The sequence below is a fragment of the Podarcis filfolensis genome (assembly GCF_964270895.1).
Source record: "Podarcis filfolensis genome assembly, chromosome: 9".
Classification (NCBI taxonomy): Eukaryota; Metazoa; Chordata; class Lepidosauria; order Squamata; family Lacertidae; genus Podarcis; species Podarcis filfolensis.
In genome coordinates this window covers 7,154,401-7,171,616 of record NC_139610.1, presented here as the reverse complement: position 1 = coordinate 7,171,616, position 17,216 = coordinate 7,154,401, and the positions used below count along the sequence as shown (strand labels likewise).

Sequence of the window (17,216 nt, the reverse complement as noted above, 5' to 3'; positions counted from 1 at the left end):
TAATACTCCGCCCATCTGATTGAGTTGACCCAGCCACTCTGGGCATCTTCCAACAGATCTAAAAACATAATAAAACATAGAACATTAAAAAACTTCCCTATACAGGGCTGTCTCCAGATGTTTTCTAATGGTAATTTTGTTACTTATCTCCTTGGCTCGGTGGTCACATAATTCCATACTCTCCAACATTTCTCTGATAAAAATAGGGACAGCCTAAGGAAAAGCGGGACGCGGGTGGCGCTGTGGATTAAGCCACAGAGCCTAGGGCTTGCCAGTCAGAAGGTCGGCGGTTCGAATCCCCGCGATGGGGTGAGCTCCCATTGTTCAGTCCCAGCTCCTGCCAACCTAGCAGTTCGAAAGCACGTCAAAGTGCAAGTAGATAAATAGGTACCGCTCCAGCGGAAGAGAAACGGCGTTTCCATGCACTGCTCTGGTTCGCCAGAAGCAGCTTAGTCATGCTGGCCACATGACCCGGAAGCTGTATGCCGGCTCCCTCGGCCAGTAAAGCAAGATGAGCGCCGCAACCCCGTGACTGGACTTAACGGTCAGGGGTCCCTTTACCCTTTACCTTCAAGGAAAAGCAGGACATTCCAGGATCAAATGAGAAACTGGAATGGTTTCTGTAAATTGGGGACTGTCCCTGGAAAATGGGGGAACTTCGGTGTGCAATGCCTATGCTAAAATTTAGAGCCTAGATGGCTTGTTAAACATCTGTCTGTTTCCACATTCTGTTTGTGATGTACAGAATAGATAATCAGTGGTTTAGTCTGAGAAGATAATCTTACATATTTCTCTGAACTCTGGTTCAGAGGCTTCAACTATCTGATGTTGTGTATATGAAAATACAGTTGTTAAATTGTTTTCACATACACAACTGTTAAAACAGTTGTGTATATGAAAACAATTTAACAACTATGTTTATTTATTTATATAAACAATTATAAACAGCACGCATACAGAACCAACTCAAGTCTAACACAGTTACCAACTGGAATGAAGATCTCCATCTTTATTCCAGATTCTGCAAAGACATTAAAGAAGATTTCTGCCAGGAAAATAGTCCTTCTTAGGGCAATCTTGGTGTACTGTAGTTTGCATCCCTTAGTAGGAAAAACTTCATAGATACACAATCCATACACGCTTATTGGTATGATCCAGCTCATGCACTGCCAGTAAACTGCATCTAGTTTAAGCAATATACAGAATTATGTCTTTCTTTGATGCTTTTTTTGGATTTAAGGGCTGTTTCCATTCTAGGTTTTCAATTTAACAACTTACAGGATTTCAAGGGGGAAATATACTTTCAAGAAATATGCTGAATATACTTGCCATATGGCATGCATATTACTTTTAAAAAAACCCACTGTATTCCTTGCTTAAAATGCAAAGGCCAACCAAAATGAATTAGCTCACTTGAAAGTAATTTTCATTTCGCTTCCACCATAACAAACCAAGTGAGGGTTTAGGTGCCTTAGCTGAGTTAGTTGTGCCACCTGGTGCCCAGAACTGGTAGAATTACAGTAGCTCTCTCTTTGGCAGTCTTGCTTGTAAAAAATGTGTCTGATGGAAATATAGGAATGATTGAAGACAACCAAAATATGAATGAATATAACCAACCGAGAATGTAAATATTAGTTGTGTACTCCAAAAACTGATCTATTCTTATATGAAATCCCAACTGAGTACAGAAAAACTAGCAGACATAATACATTCCAAGATGGATCTGTTTATTAATTATAACTCCAGAGCTGAACATTTTTATTATGGCGGCAAAATGTGTCTCTCTATATATCTGTAAATAAAAGTTAGTACATAAACTTGGAGATGTGGGTTATTTTATTATCTGAGTTTCGCTCATGTGATATGTTTGCTAATCATAAATGTAGCATTAAAAAAAAATGTTCGGCAACAGGCAGGGCAAAAAACACACAATTGCTATAAAAATACAAAACTGCCGATCCAGCACTGCAACCATACAATCTAAATTTAAAGAGAAAAGTCTGCAGCAAATACTAGGCAACATTTCTCAAGTGAATGCTCCAAAGAAGGATTGCTTTGAAGTACCAAATTGATTTTTCTGAAATGGGTTCCCTCAACTCAGAGGGCCTAGGTAGTCACCACCTACCTCACCTCAGAATATGGAGGCACTCACACCTGTTGAATGGGCAGCTTTCTGCCAGAGAAGACCATCTTTCGAATCCCAAGACATTAGGACTTAAGGGCAAAACAAATGCTGCAGAACGAGGGTCAAAACCTGAGGTGATAGCATAGATTGCACCATCACTTCAGGTTGCAGGTGAGAAACCACCTTTAGTTATTAGGTAACAAGAAAAGAAAAGTAGATTTCTAGATGTTTCAAAAAGGTTCAAAGCAGAACATCCCCCCCACCCATGAACATCCAGGGATCCTCTATTAGGCTGAAATCCTCCTCATAATGGGTGAGTTAAAATCTGAGGCTGATGAGGAATAGCTGGAATGGCTAGATAATAATAATATTTTTTTATTTATATCCTGCCCTCCCTGGCAAACCGGGCTCAGGGTGGCTAACACCAAATATAAATACAGTAAAAATGTTCAAAACAAAACAAAAAACATATTGATTAAAATATAAGTTAGAATACAGTTTAAAATGCAGCTTAAAATGCAGCCTCGTTTTAGTGGTAGCCTATAAATCAAAGCCATAAGGGGAGAAAAATGTCAAATATTCACCAGGGCCAACTATCCATGCTGTTCCTACATGGGCCAGCAAAAAGAGCCGAGAGAAAATTTATATACAAATCCCATATAAGGGGTTTCATTTCTAAATAAATAAATAAATGAGTGAGTGAGTCAGTGAGTGGGTTAGACTGAGTCCAAACCAAAGGCCAGGCAGAACAGCTCTGTCTTGCAGGCCCTGCGGAAAGATGTCAAGTCCCGCAGGGCTCTAGTCTCTTGTGACAGAGTGTTCCACCAAGTCGGGGCCAGTACTGAAAAGGCCCTGGCCCTGGTTGAGGCCAATCTAACCTCCTTGGGGCTCGGGACTTCCAAAGTGTTATTTGTGGACCTTAAGGTCCTCCATGGGGCAGGAGAGGCGGTCCCGTAGGTACGAGGGTCCTAGGCTGCATAGGGCTTTAAAAACGAAAGAAAAACGAAAATGAAGCCCTCTTCACTCCCTAGAACCCCCATGTTCCTTGTATGTGTGAGCCCTGAGCAAACCAGCACCTCCTCGCTTCACCCCACTTCTGGTGTGCTCAGCCTTCTGGCATCCGTGAAGTTAGAGTGGGAAGAATGGTGAAAGCACAGATTGCGAACAGAAAGAGATGCATAAGCCTGTGTATAACAAAAAGTAAGATGAAAATTGTAGAGGAAGAGAAATAAGTTAGCCTTGAGGTATGAAAATGTTATATTCTGTATGTTTCCTTCCATTCTTTATACACCTGTACAACAGATTAACACAGGTTACAGTATTCCCCAGGAGATACAAAAAGGATGCATTTCCATAAGAAAAAAAAACACCTCCCAAATCCTCAGTTGGGCAATAAATTTATTTGAACCAACCAAAATGTCACAAAATAGGGAGCAAACATTTGAGTTTCCAACAACTCTTAATCTGTTAAGACATTGCACAAAGCTGGAAATGGGGGGGGGGATAAAAAGCAAAAAAGTTATGGCCATAGTGTCGGTTTTTAGACTCAGTTCCAAGATGAAAACTGCAGAGCATAGAAGTCTCCATGTGCTGCATGTGCCAGCTTGCACAGCTAGAATTCTGGGACAAAGAAGCAATGGCTACTGCCTGTTTTTGAAAGCACAAGCGCTGGCTGCTACCCCAACCTCATCTGCTCAGAATACAACTCAAGCCAGAGAAGAAATTGAGTTGTCCTGCTCACCTCATATTTGCAGCAAAGCTGCATTCTAGATTCCTGAGCCCAGAAATGTGAGCTTCAACAGCGTCACTGCTTGAAATGCATATCACATAACTCTCTGTTTAGCAGAAAGCATAGGAACCAGAGACTAGGGCGATAAGCTGAGTTTCAATTCAGACTAGAAGTATGTTTTTCAGCAAATGCAATTCCTTTTAAATTTGCTTCCCTGCCTTCTTTCTTTTTGCAGTTGTGTGTAATATTGGAGCCAATGCAAGAATTGATGTCAAGGCATAAAACCTATAATTTAAGTCCTCGAGATTGCCTGAAAACATGCTTGTTTCAGAAATGGCAGAGGATGGTGGCACCTCCAGGTATGACACTGTACATTTCCCATAGACCTTTGAGAGAGTCCTCACCACAGAAATGTTAGCTCTGGCCAGATCCATGTCGACCCATCACTTGGTCAGCTAACACTATGCATTGCCAGACAGTGGCGTAGCGTGGGGGGTGCAGGGGGGGCCGGCCGCACCGGGTGCAACATCTGGGGGGGCGCGCTCGCACTCGCAGCTCTCTGCCCCTACCTGGCTCACTCACTCTCTCTCACTGCAGTGCCGGCTGTGCGAATCCGATCCGAGCCGCCGGGTCGCCGCCCACTGTGGAGGGGGTGGGTGCCAGGCGTGCGGTGTGGAGAGAGAGCGAGGGACTATCTGGGGGAGGGACAGTGCAGCGGCCGCCCAGCGCAGCGCTGAGCGCAGGAGAGAACCACACCAGACCAGACCAGGCAGCAGCAAGAAGAAGCTGGCGGCAGCGGCAGGTTAGGGGTTAGGAGGCGCAAATTACTTGCCTTGCCCCGGGTTAGGGGGCGCAAATTACTTGCCTTGCCCCGGGTGCTGACAACCCACGCTACGCCCCTGTTGCCAGATGTAGTAATTAATTGGCTGAAGGTGTCAGGATCAGGTCGCCTTGGCAGCAGAATCAGCAGCAGCCATTGTCCCAGTGGAAGATGACTGATGGGTGTCTGTGAGGAGAATCTCCTCTGAAGAGGAGCTATGAGGTAAACGACTCCACTTCACACCACCTCAGGGAGCTATTTGGGTTAGAGATCTATGAACGGTTAGAATTCTATATCGGAATCATACCCCGTAATTTAAATTTGCTTTGAGTTCCAGGCTAACGTGTCCAGTGTTTAGCAGATTCGTTCAGCACGCGGGAATTTTAAACCAGGGGAGGAGAATGCCGTTGCTTGTCACTCTCGTTTCCCGGCCCGCACTGAGTGCTGTCACTCATTTTCTCTCCCATGTGTCTACTGTAGCAGAGCCTACAAGGCAGCCAGCAACCAAACGGAGGAAAAGGAAAAACTCCACCAGCAGCACGTCCAACAGCAGCGCCGGGAACAATGCCAACAGTACCAACAGCAAGAAAAAGGCGGCGGCGGCAGCTACAAACCTGAGTCTTTCAAGTCAGGTACCTGTAAGTCTCACCTTCCTGTTAGGCCTCCATATAAGATGACAACCACACACACACACACACACACACACAATTCACATAAGCCAAGAGCCAGGCAACCATGAAATGGTTGCTGCATGTGTACTGCACTTTTTAGTCCGCCCTCTCTAAACGGCATTTCTGTATTCAGCCCAGAAATGCCTCCATTCACTTCTCTGTAAATGAGGAAAGTAAAGCTGATAAATGAAAAGGCAATCCATAGGCTGCAGATGACCACTTTGTGCTAGAAAATTGGCTCCTGATCCTGGACAGTGCTGAGTACTGTGAGAATTCTGTTCTTTGCATGTGCCATATACAGGTGTTCCTGTGAACATTCAGCAACAGCCTCTGGTGTCTGAAATTTCCCCAGGCGTTACCTAAAAGTACTTTTAAACTTAGCTTTGGAACCATAATCACTAAAAATTCACTTAAAAACAAGGAAGTCGACATTATCAGGGAAGCGTTTTCTGCACCTAGAGCTATGTTTTTCTTGCCTGGAACTGAGACACATCTGCACTCCTGGCATTACTGGTCAGCCCTCCTTCTCCTTCCAATTAGTCAATGATTACCCCCCCCCCGCAAGAGACACGGGTGGTGCTGTGGTCTAAACCACTGAGCCTAGGGCTTGCCAATCAGAAGGTCGGCAGTTCGAATCCCCGCAACAGGGTGAGCTCGTTGCTCGGTCCCTGCTCCTGCTCACCTAGCAGTTTGAAAGCATGTCAAAGTGCAAGTAGATAAATAGGTACCACTCTGACAGGAAAGTAAATGGTGTTTCCGTGCTCTGCTCTGGTTCGCCAGAAGTGGCTTAGTCATGCTGGCCACATGACCCAGAATCTGTACATCAGCTCCCTCGGCCAGTAAAGCGAGATGAGCGCCGCAACCCCAGAGTCATCCACGACTGGACCTAATGGTCAGGGGTTCCTTTACCTTTACCTTTACCCCCCGCCCCCATGACAAATTATGAGAAGAGAGTCTCCTTCTTGCCAGTGATAGCTGCAAAGGTATGCCACAACAACAACAACATATTATTTATACCCTGCCCATCTGGCTGGGTTTCCCCAGTCACTCTTGGTGGCTCCCAACAGAATATTATTATTATTAATAAAAATAATAAAGCGATAAAACATCAAACATTAAAACCTTCCCTAAACAGGGCTTCCTTCAGGTGTCTTCTAAAAGTCAGATAGTTGTTTATTTCCTTGACATCTGATGGGAGGGCGTTCCACAGGGCAGGCGCCACTACCGAGAAGGCCCTCTGCCTGGTTCCCTGTAACTTCTCTTCTCGTAGTGAGGGATCCGCCAGAAGCCCCTTGGAGCTATTTCCCAGTGTCAGGGCTGAACGATGGGGGTGGAGACGCTCCTTCAGGTATTCCCATGAGGAGCCTGTTGGACAAAGAGGACATTTCAGACATCTAGGAAATAATCTGATCATGGAAGAAAGTGACTTCCCAACCCCCATCTAGGAGCTTCAGAAAATGAAGCTTTAGTTCTTTTTAAACAATCTAAGCCTCTCCCAAGATTTTGTTTGTTTTACCTTCTATAATGAATATATTGTGGAAACTCTTAAGTCAGGTTTGCATCACACAGTGGTTGACCAACTCCATGAAATGTGTTGCTGTTTATGAAAAAGCTTTTTTAAAATTATAGTGCGTTTAGAAACTGATGGTATTTTGAACTGTTGCCTGTTGTCCCATTTAGTTGGTTTGTCCTTCATTTGTTCCTTGATGTCCTGGCGTAAGCCCTTTGATATTCCCCATTGCTGGTCTGAGCAGGTGCCCCAGTCTCAATCAACTCCACATCCTCAGCTGTTTTGTAATCAAAAGCTGGCAACTATTTCCCCCAGATGTGTATTTTCCATGCTCCAGGGATTATGGACCTGCTCTTTGAATCAGTTTGTTTTGGGTGGGGGATAACACTAAACATTACTTGGAACAGGCCATTTTCAAGTTCATCATCCGTACACAGATAGTGATTTTAAAAGTAGAACAGAATGGAAACATAATAATATTGATTATATTCATGAATAATCCATTCACCTTACAAGGTGGTTGTGTGCCATATTTACGATGGACCTGCACATTCTGTTTTTTATAACTCAACAAGCTGCCATGGGGTTGTTTAAGGGTAAAAACAAAGAATTTTATCCACAGGTGTGGTAACGTAGAGAGTTCCAGCAGTACAGCTGCCTTTGGCCACACTAAAGCAAGCACAGCCTTCAAGTGGGGTCTTGCTCATAGCTGTCAACTTTTCCCATTTTTTAAGGGAAATTCCCTTATTCCGAATAGGATTCCTTGCATGAAAAGGGAAAAGTTGACAGCTATGGTCTTGATGTGCTCCAAATTTTGCAAGTGTAGACCCACCTGTTCGTACACTGACTATTGCTGTTTGTAACCATGAAATGAGCGGATGTAGCTGAATCTTGCAAGCTGCTGTGACTAGCCCTTAGCTGTGTGTGTCCCCTACAAAAGAAAGCCCTAGGGTTTAATTCTTGGATTCTGCTTCTCAATCCATGAGCAGGAGCTAGGAGCACTCCAACGCTGCAGCCTCAACCCTGGGAGGGATGGAGCCTTGTGTCATTCGACAACAGTAAACCCTACTGGCCAGTTTAAGGAGAAGCATTGAGGGGCTGTAAAAGGAGTCACTTCCAGTCCTCTTCAGAGGTTGGTGGCTATTGCACTAGGGAGTTGAGATGACTTGGTGTGGAATATAATTGGCGGGTGTCTCTGGCGTTGCTTTCCAAGGAGCAGAGGGTCCCACCGTGGGGCAGAAACAATGCAGATGAGCCAAAGAAGTGGACAGAGCTTCACTGAAATCAACTGGAACATTGAAATCCAGTTGATTTCAGGAGGACTTGACACAACTGGTTTCTCTGGATCAAGACCACAGTGTGTTTTTTTCTCTTTCTCTCTCTTGATTGGTACATGGGATGAACACAGGGCATTTGCATCTTGTAGCGAAAGCTTTGCTATCTTTATAAGATCATATGCCAAGATGCAAAATAAAGCTGTGGTGTAGCTCCAAGGTGGACAATATAATCTAGCTAATGCAAGTAACCTGCTGCCATTGATTGTGGAAGTTAATAATACAAGTGGTTAAAATAAATCCTTCCGATAACCACTGGCAGTTGACAAGTTATGAAATGATCTATTCATTTAGTGGTACGTTACCATTCAAGCATCCCTCAAAACTTTAGATTGTAAGGTAAAAAGGTAAAGGGCCCCTGGGTGGTTAAGTCCAGTCGAATTTGACTATGGAGTGTGGCTTTCAAACCGAGGGAGCTGGCGTTTGTCCACAGACGGCTTTTCGAGGTCATGGGGCCAGCATGACTAAACCACTGCTGGTGTACAGAGGACCATGATGAGTTCCAGAGCACACAGAAACACTGTTTACCTTCCCGCCAGAGCGGTACCTATTTATCTACTTTCACTGGCATGCTTTCGGACTGCTAGGTTGGCAGAAGCTGGGACAGAGCAACAGGAGCTCATCCTGTCACGTGGACTCGAACTGCTGACCTTCTGATCAGCAAGCCCATGAGGCTCCGTGGTTTAGACCACAGTGCCACCCACTCCCTTGGTTTCGATTATGGACCTTGGCGGTGCATAAATGCTGTGGTTTTTGAGCTGTGTTCTCCAGAAGAGCAGTAATGACAGATGTGTGTCTCTGAAGAAACTTGCCCATCCATCTTCCCCTGCAATGTGTAACCACAGGAGAGTGTTGGTGTGACCTCTCTGGCACACTCACAGTTGCTTGCGAGGGGCCTAGTTAGACTGCCAGGGCTGCACATGAACTGTGTGTACTTCAGAACTTCCTGGGCAGTCTAGTCAAGGCAGAAAGGATTCCCGGAAGTTCGGAAGTTTGAAAACCACTGCATTCATGTATTGCTGTGGATGAATAATTCCATGTTTTCCCTCATAAGTTCTTGAAAGGGGCTGCCTCAGTGGGCATAGCTCCAGCTGCTCTCCAGCCTCAGTACCCACAACCTGCCCCCCTCCAGAAACCCACAGAATGAGACATGAGTGGCAACAATTTCTGCTAGATAAGTGAGCAGTTGTGTGCCCTTCCCTCCACCGGGTATTCTGTATGGACTAAACTGGTGGTCACGGGCCTAGGTGCCTTCAAATGGGGATTAATACCAGAAACACCATAACCAGACACTGGAGAGACCTGTCAGGAGTAAGTATGGACCAATGGTACCAAATAGTATGGGAAACAGCCCTACTAGAAAAATTAACCAATAAACTGAAACTGACACGGGGACAAACAGAAGAAGACGCCTTCACCCCAGCATGGCTCCCCTTTATCACATACACAGCCCAACAAAACAATGACAATAATCCACCAACAGCATACAAATCAATATGGCTGAACCTGATCCAAAACACCCACCCACCCCACTCACACACGAAAACAAAGACCACCACAGCCAACCACAAATGAACAGCCACACCCTAGGCCAACCCCAACCTCTCTCAACCACCAAAGGAACACAAGTGAACAGCACGAGCAACGCTGACATCAAACCCTACATACATTAAGCAAAATAGAAACATCGTCACCCGACCCCACCCCACCCCCATCTTCCCCCCTCCCCCCCCCATGTCTCAACAAATGAAACTGATTTGTAAAAATGTTACATGGAAAAAATACAAGAGACATTACACATACTTCTGTAAAACAATCAATCAATCAATGGGGATTAATACCATGCCCAAGGAATACAGAGAAATAAATCACAGACTGAACGACTCTGTATGTGGTTTACAAAAATTAATTAACAAATTATGGCATTTTGACACCTTCTGATACATGAAATCTTAATAATATGTACAATGCCCAAATAATAATGACATGCGCAACTCAGTATCTCAAAGACAATCAGTCAAAATATTCCTGAAATAAGTCCATGAGAACAACTCTCTATATGGATACTTGTGCTGGTGTGATCCCAAGGGAACTTTGAGAACGAGATACTCAGATTTCGATCTCTGCTTTGTGAATCTTCTGGTTGGCCCGAAAAGGAACTCTAGATTACAGTATATATAGCATGTGTATAAGAACCTCATTCAATGCAAACTTCAGACAATGACAAAAATTCTCAGCGTAAGGAAACCTCAGTGCATTATTACACTTGCCTACAAGGGCAATTCAGCGCTCCACTAAATAATTCAGCTCCAACCTTAGAATGGCACTGTGGGGATTAGGCAAATTGATGGAGCCACAGAGCTATGAACCACAAAATCAAAATGAAGCCTCTCTTCTGCTCACAGGCAGGGCGCCATCGAATACCAGTTTCCAGGGCTTTAGCAGGAGAAGGCAATTGCCTTCAAACTTTGTTTGAGAGGACAGCTACTGTTTGAAACAGGATACTGGACTCCAGCAAGGCTATTCTTATGAAGTCCTATGTGCAAGGAAGTCCTGATTCACACGGTACTACCCTCTCTCCTTTTTTGAGAGGGAAGGATTGTAGAAGACCTGAGTCATCTGCCTTTAAACACATGCACCTCTCACTTTTGTTTGGCTCACGATTCCTTTTCACTGTCTTTTTATATACGGTAACCACCACCACCCCCCGTCCTTCTGATGAAGGGCCAGCAAAAAAATCATCATCATCATCATTTTAATGCAACAAACCATGTGTTTTTAAATATTGCTCCATCTATCGGTCCTTCTAGGCTTGTTAATTAATTTTCATGCCTCCCTCTGATTTCCTACCCTCACACCACAAAAAAAATGTTTCCACTCTGGGTTTTTGTTTTGTTTTTAAACTATTTACGAACCTTCAATCTTGAAATCACATATGCTAATATTGTAATTAATTCTAGATATCCTGAATTTTAGAAGTAAGCCACCGCCACCTTGCAGTAGTTTCCAGAGAAAAGAAGAGCATGAAAGCAACTCAGAATCACTCCTTTGTGATGCTGGTTTGGTCCTTGCACAGAATTTTCTCTTCTCTCTGCATTGAATCTCTCTACAAACTGTTGCAAACTGGTGGCAAGACTGTACTTTAATTAACCACGCCCCCTGTTTAATTAGTTGTTTAGGGTTTTGTTGTTGAAAATAGTTTTGGTAAAATAAAATAAAAAATACTTTATTTACCTTGAAGACATTTTATAACATACAAAAGAAAATACCCACTCACCCCCGGTGGGACTTTCTGCCTCTGCCCCAAGACACCCACAGTCTAAATGTCAACAGAGGGGTTGAAGAAATGTCAACAGAGGGGTTGAAGAAACTTTCTTCTTCTTTTTCATTTTTTTTTTACTGATTTTCCAAAATTTTAAAACAAACAAACATAAATCTTAATTATACGTAATCCAATCTTAGTAACCTTGTTACGTGACTTCCTCAAATCCCCCAGCTGAATTTCAATGTATATCATTGTAACAGTTTTCCAAAACTAATTTTCTCATAAAATTAACTTAATCACTTAACATCTTTCTTTTCATTTTAAATTTAAACATGTTATTCTCTAACATTGCATATTTAAATCCTAAGCCTATCTGGCATTTGCAAGTTTTTCCAATTAAGTTATCTTAACATATTTGACTAAATACTCTTTGAATTGCATCCATTCCTCCTGGTATTCCTCCTCCTTCTGGTCGTGGACTCTTCCAGTCAGATCAGCTAGCTCCGAAAAGTCCATCATCTTCATTTGCCATTCCTCCACTGTTGGGACTTCTTGTGTTTTCCAATTCTTAGCTAACAAAATTCTAGCTGCAGTTGTGGCATAGAAAAACAATCTAACGTCTTTCTTGGGCAATTCCAAACCTGTTATTCCAAGAAGAAAGGCCTCTGGTTTCTTAATAAATATATATTTCAACATTTTTTCCAATTCATTATAAATCTTCTCCCAGAAGTTTTTCACCTTGGGGCAGGTCCACCACATATGATAAAAGGTACCTTCTTTTTCTTTACATTTCCATCATAGATTATCACTATTATGATATATCTTTGCTAATTTTACAGGAGTTAAGTACCATCTATACATCATTTTCATAATGTTTTCCTTTAACACCGTACATGCAGTGAACTTGAACCCCTTCCTCCACAACCTTTCCCAATCTTCAAACATTATGTTATGTCCCACATCTCTTGCCCAATCTATCATTACAGATTTAACTTGTTCCTCTTTTGTATTTCACTCCAACAATAGATTAAACATTTTAGACAAGTTTTTAACTTTAGAGTCCAACAACTCTTAAGACTAGTTTGAGATATCTGTGGGGTTTTGGGCCTAGAGGTGGCACCTCAAAGATGTACTGACTGAGAGGGAGTTCAGGACATAAAAGGGCAAGCAGGGACAATAGGTAGAGTTGTTATAGATAATACTAAGATGTTCTGAGGCAGTTGGGGCTGACAGTATTGGTGAGAGGTCCAGACACTATTACACCTTCCCTTGCTTTTAACACAGCATTTACAACTGAATTATTTTCACCATTCAGTCCCTTGCAGGGTTTGTTAAAATGTCTGTGTACAAATATGAACTTCAGCGAGGGCTGAATCACAAGAGGCTTGCCAGTGACGCTGCGCCAAAAGATGTGCCCCATAGATAGGTTCTTTCCACTGAATGCTGTGGTTAGAGAATCTCCTTTAAGCCGTGAGCTCCAGAAATCCCTCTAGTTCCTGTCTGGCACTCTGTCTTAGTACTCCATGCTAGCTAAAGATCAGCGGAAAACCATTGATGTGCAGTTGTACTTGTGGTTATGTGAAAGGACTGTTTGCACTCACAGCAGCAATGGGACAGATCCTTTTCTTCTTGCCCCTTCCGGCTTTTGACAACTGGTAGCTTCATCGGTGTAATTATAATTAGCGTTCCTGTCTTCCTTTTCATGATACCAGCTGGACAGATTGGTCCCCTCATCGCACAGATTGGCAGCAGCATTGCCTACACACAGAGAGGTGACAAACACACCACAAAATAGCAGATGGCAGATCCAGGGCTTGTTGGCAATCAGGGTTTCTTTTTCCTTTTTGCTAATTACTTAATTAGTAATGCAAATTGTCAAATCAGTGTGAACATTGTTTTTGTGGGGTTTTTTTAAAAAAGCTCTACCTAAATTAATTACCATAATTAAGTGGTGAGATGTCAAGTGGTTGCTTAGGGATAAGAGGTGCCGAGTTCTGTGTTCCAATGGCTGGTGCATTCAAAGCAGCATTTGTGAGCTTCATTTTAGCTGCTGTAGTCAATGGCTAGAGAAATAAAGCAGAGAACCTCTAGCATAATCCATCTGGAAGTTCTCCTCCACAAGCCCCCTTGAAATGAATGGGAGTATACATGAGGACAGCAACGACTCCTCTTCATTTCAAGGGTATTTTGTGTGAGGGAAACTTACAGATAAAGTGTGCCTTTAATTTGAACGTCTAAGTGTTGACGCTTTACTCCTTTGTTGCTTGAAAACCACAAAACCTGAAATAGAAATAATTTACTGAATTTGAACAGGGTCGCCGAAATCATTTTAAGCAACTGTTTAAATCCTTTCGGTGAAAGATTTTTTTAATGCACATTTTTTCCTCCTGTTACCTGCTATTGTCTGTATTTTAAACTTGAGAGTTAACAACAGACAAGAGATCTGAGCAACAGAGTAGAATCATACCACAAGTTTCTACATGCATAGGAAGAACACTTTGTTCCAATTTTTTTGTATAATAATTTTAGTCCATTTTAATTACAATAATCCAATAGTTGCCGCATTAACACAATACCGAATCAAAATACAATCGAAAGAGCCCATTATCCCAACGAAATTAAATAATTTTGGGTGACTTCCCGTGTGCTGGGTTTCAGGGTACAAAGTTCTCATTTATTTCAGGTTCCATAGTCTTGCTTAACCCAATTCCAGCGGTTCTGATCTTGATCCTTTATTTCACTTTGTTCCATTTTTGAGCCTGGCTATTATGAAGGTCACGAAATCAGTGCCCTGTATCAATGGGGCTTGCGTTCAGGGATACTTCTATGAAATGGGTCACTGATAGACCAATGACTATGTTAGGCGTGGGCTTTTTTTCAGGCATTTTTATATAACAAGTGTTGGGTGCTTTTCACAGGATGTGATGGTAGTCGGGGAGCCAACGCTAATGGGGGGAGAATTTGGAGACGAAGACGAGCGACTCATCACAAGGCTAGAGAACACGCAGTATGATGCAGCAAATGGCATGGACGATGACGAAGATTTCAACAATTCACCTGCGTTGGGGAACAACAGCCCGTGGAGCAGTAAACCTCCTGCAAACCAAGAAACCAAGCCTGAGAACCCAACACCTCAGGCTTCCCAATAAGTTTCCTGAAGCAAGTCACCATTACTATATCGCAGCATCCTTTATGACGACAATAACTCCCAGTTTTCAACAGATATAGAACCTATTTCTAAATGTGTACAGCTCTCTCTCTCTTTTTTTAAGTTAGGAAAATAATTTATAAGCTTCCAGATAGGTACCTTGGAAGCTCTTGCACATGACATGATCCTGACACTGACCTCAGTGAAAAGAACTGAATATGTAAGTAGCACCTCATGAACATTGATTAAGACTCACATTTCAGTGGAAGATTCTTCCCAACTATGACCCCCCCCCCACTTTATCCTTTAAAGGCCATATCTAACAGAAGACCATTAGTGATCAGGATCTATTGGCCGTTTTAAAAACATGGTGAACAAAATACATCCTCTTTTCCAACTTGCTCCTGAGGAGGGGTGTGTGTGTGTGTGTGTACCTTGGATCTCAAACACCTTGGCTCTCGAACAAATCAGCTCCTGAACAATCGAAACCCGGGAGTGTTCCGGTTTTCAAACGATTTTTGGAAGCCAAACGTCCGGCGCAGGTTCCCACAGGGACACTCCTGCAGCCAATCAGAAATTGCACCTTGGTTATTGAACAGTTCCGGGAGTCAAATGTACCTCCCGGAACGCATTCTGTTTGAGAACCAAGGTATGACTCTGTGTGTGTGTGTGTGTGTACACACACATGCAGTTTCCTTCCCAGGTTAGCCATTTTAAAGGGAGGAAACAAGATAGGATAGAATTTCATTAAGAAGAAAAGCTGTGCCCTAATAGGTTTTGTGTTTAAGACCATGAGAACAGTGTCCCTGAGACCATGTCCATGAGAACAGTGATTCTGCCTCTTAAAAATACGTCCCATAAAATGTACAAATATGAGCTTCCTGGAGTATCAGTGTTACAAATCCAATCGCCCACACATTGCTTGTTACAAAGTACAATTCGTGAAATTAAAAATTATAAGACCAGCAACTGATCAGAAGAAAATTTAAATCTGATCCAGACTTGGTTCTGATCCAAAGAAAATTGAAATCCCACGGAGGAGCTGTTTGGCAAACAGCATCCTTTAGACAAAGATAACGGGTGAGATTTCAGATTTCTGTCATGGGCTACGTGCATGAAAATCTGGCTGCTGGATGGTAAAGAGGAGGCAGCTAGGGATATAATGGAGTATTGCTCTTACCCAGATTGGGGCCTGTGCTGCTTTAGTGGTCCCTGGAGAATTAACTTCTTAATTGTTTCCTGGCACAAATTGAGGCTCTCTCTGCCCTTGTTTCTTCCCCTCATTGGTGCTGCCCTCCATTTTTTATTCTAGCAATTTTAAAAGCCCACTGCTTTACATTAGCAAATGATTACAAAAGCACCAAGACAGCTAAAAATGTAGTTTTGTTTCATCAAAGACCGGAGTGGGGGGAATTGTGTGGAGAAAGACACCCATTCTATATGAGAGTTTATGCTTTGTAAAATTGCTGTGGAACTGAATTTTGAAAGCCATGTAATCCATTAATTTTGTGAGCAGTTTAAACAAAGACTATTTTTTGTGTTTTTATTATATCTTAAGTTTATTTTGTTGTTCTTTCATGCGATATTTCTTGTATAATACTTTTGTAAAGCCCTCCAAACTAATTTTTGATTCCAGTATATTTATGTGAAACTTTATAAAATAAACTAATTTTTTTCATTTACATATTAATATGTTCAATTCATCATGTAAAAAAAAATACAGCGAGTCAGTGTGTTATACGATACAACTGTATTTTATGTATGCTTTGCCAATATGTGTGCCAATAAACTGTGTTAACAGAAGGGCTTTGTGTGCTTCCTTATCAACAGAATACACACGCGTTATTTTACCAGGGTGAAATATTTGAGCCACCCATTTTCGTTTTTGTATAGCACATGTTTCTTCTAATGACTTTTATGAACTTACGGAAGAGAATCAACCATTAAAATGTGAATTTATAACAGTATTACAAAAAGTAGGATGCTGCAGAGGAGAGTTCAGATGAGAACTCGCCGTGCGTTTGTCATTTGAATTCTACTCAATATTGATCCACACATAGCTGTCAAGTGTCCCTTATTTGAAGGGACAGTCCCTTATTCCAGCGCCATGTCCTGCTGCTGTCCCTTATTGATAGATGTCCCTTAAATGTCCCTTAAATGATGTCTCTTAAATTTCAAAGGAAGCAGCTCCTCTCCCTCCCTCCCTGCCAGCCAGGGAGGAGGGAGGCTCCAACTGTGTTGCTTGGCTGTGTTGCTCACCCAATAAGAAGTCTAAGAACGACTGGGGGGTGGAGCTTGCATGCCTTGTGTGTGGCTAGTTAATGCAAGCTGAGGGGGGTTTTGAATGCTGGACGCCATTTTGTTGCACGTGCTGCTGCAAACTTTGCAGTGCAAAGCCAGGCCGGGGAGCCATCTTAAGTTGAGGCTGCATAGGCCTTGTGGTGCATGTGATTCAGATTCTATTCAGTTGAACCTCTGGTTACAAAGTTAGCTGGACAGTGTTCTCGAAGCTACCAGCATGAGTTTGACCAGACTGCAGGAGGACAGGAAGACTGGAGTGCCTGGAACAGGTGAGGCTGCAGGTCCCTTATTTTGGCTGCTGGTCCCTTATTTT

At 42.8% G+C, this 17,216-nt stretch overlaps 1 protein-coding gene across 4 annotated transcripts in view; it reads left to right on the top strand.

The window, feature by feature from the left end:
• The window catches only part of LDB2 (LIM domain binding 2), a 226,438-nt gene extending 210,036 nt beyond the window's left edge, over nucleotides 1-16,402 (top strand). For 2 of the 4 annotated variants that reach the window (XM_083630690.1, XM_083630692.1), the window contains exons 6-8: nucleotides 4,090-4,213; nucleotides 5,155-5,312; nucleotides 14,373-16,402. In XM_083630690.1, coding sequence (XP_083486816.1) covers nucleotides 4,090-4,213; nucleotides 5,155-5,312; nucleotides 14,373-14,603 — 513 coding nt within the window. In that variant the 3' untranslated portion in view covers nucleotides 14,604-16,402. Of the gene's footprint in view, nucleotides 1-4,089; nucleotides 4,214-5,154; nucleotides 5,313-7,844; nucleotides 7,988-14,372 lie in introns of all 4 variants that reach the window. The other 2 variants (XM_083630693.1, XM_083630691.1) reach the window with 2 other exon arrangements.
• Nucleotides 16,403-17,216: the final 814 nt, after the last annotated feature.